General features: G+C 63.0%; 1 protein-coding gene across 1 annotated transcript in view; it reads right to left on the bottom strand.

Moving 5' to 3' along the window:
* Nucleotides 1-891, bottom strand: part of PIP4K2C (phosphatidylinositol-5-phosphate 4-kinase, type II, gamma) — a 4,563-nt gene extending 3,672 nt beyond the window's left edge. The window contains exons 1-4 of the mRNA XM_010572841.1: nt 778-891; nt 590-686; nt 321-461; nt 86-232 (exon numbers count right to left, since the gene is read on the bottom strand). Of these exons, the coding sequence (XP_010571143.1) occupies nt 86-232; nt 321-461; nt 590-686; nt 778-842 (450 nt within the window). The 5' untranslated portion in view covers nt 843-891. The remainder of the gene's footprint in view (nt 1-85; nt 233-320; nt 462-589; nt 687-777) is intronic.
* Between the last annotated feature and the right edge of the window lie 7 nt (nt 892-898).

Raw genomic sequence — 898 nt, 5'->3', positions numbered from 1 at the left:
GGGGGGAAACAGAGGCGATGTGAGGCAATGAAGGGGTCCGTCGTCCCCCCTCTGGCAACAGGGGGGTGCCGGGGCAGGGCATTACCTTCAGGTCGTATTTTCTGTGGACGGGGAGGCGGTGACTGAACATGTTCCTCATGACGAGGAGGTAGGTCTCCTCACTGTCCACGCTCACCCGGTACATCCCCAGGAAGCGAGGCAGCAGCGTGCTGCCGTGACACTGCACCACGTACTGGGGGGGACACGACAGTGACACGCCAGAACACACGGTGACGCTCCCCCCTTGCCCCATTTAACCCCCCCCCCTCACCTCGCCGTACCTGGTGGTAGTGGGACAGGAGACCGTGGACGTCGGCCACATCCTCGCTCGATAGCTCCTTCACCACCAGCGTCCGGTCGGAGGAGAGCAGGAACCGCCGGTCGCTGCCCTCCCAGTGCGGGGGGCTCCGTGTCAGCGACACCTTTTTTTTTGGAGGGGGAAGACACAGACAACGCAAAGAGGGTGAGAGACGTCAAGCTGGGGATGTGGGGGGAGCTCCCCAAAATGGGACATACCCCCCCCCACACGCACACCGGGGTCTCAGCCCACCTGGTAGTCCTGGTCATCAATGCCGAAGCGCTCGCGGAGGTTGCGGAAGACCTGGGGACAGTACTCCTTGAACTTGAAGTGGCTGGGCAGGTTCTCCCTAGGGATTTTGGCGGGGGGGGTGTCAGGGAACATGAGATATGCCCCCCCACACTCGTGTCCGTGTCGTGTGTGTCCCCCCGCCAGCTCACCGGTTGAAGAGGTGGTTGTTGACCTTGATTTTGGAGCTGGCTTTGAAGTCGTCGGGCAGCAGCATGACGGGCAGCGGGACCTGGCTCAGCTCGCTAATCTGCGGCGGGGAAGGGGGGGGGG

This window comes from Haliaeetus leucocephalus, unplaced genomic scaffold (assembly GCF_000737465.1).
Source record: "Haliaeetus leucocephalus isolate CR32 unplaced genomic scaffold, Haliaeetus_leucocephalus-4.0 Scaffold361, whole genome shotgun sequence".
Taxonomy (NCBI): Eukaryota; Metazoa; Chordata; class Aves; order Accipitriformes; family Accipitridae; genus Haliaeetus; species Haliaeetus leucocephalus.
Note: the sequence above shows the minus strand (reverse complement) of the source record. Positions and strands in the feature narration are given on the sequence as shown.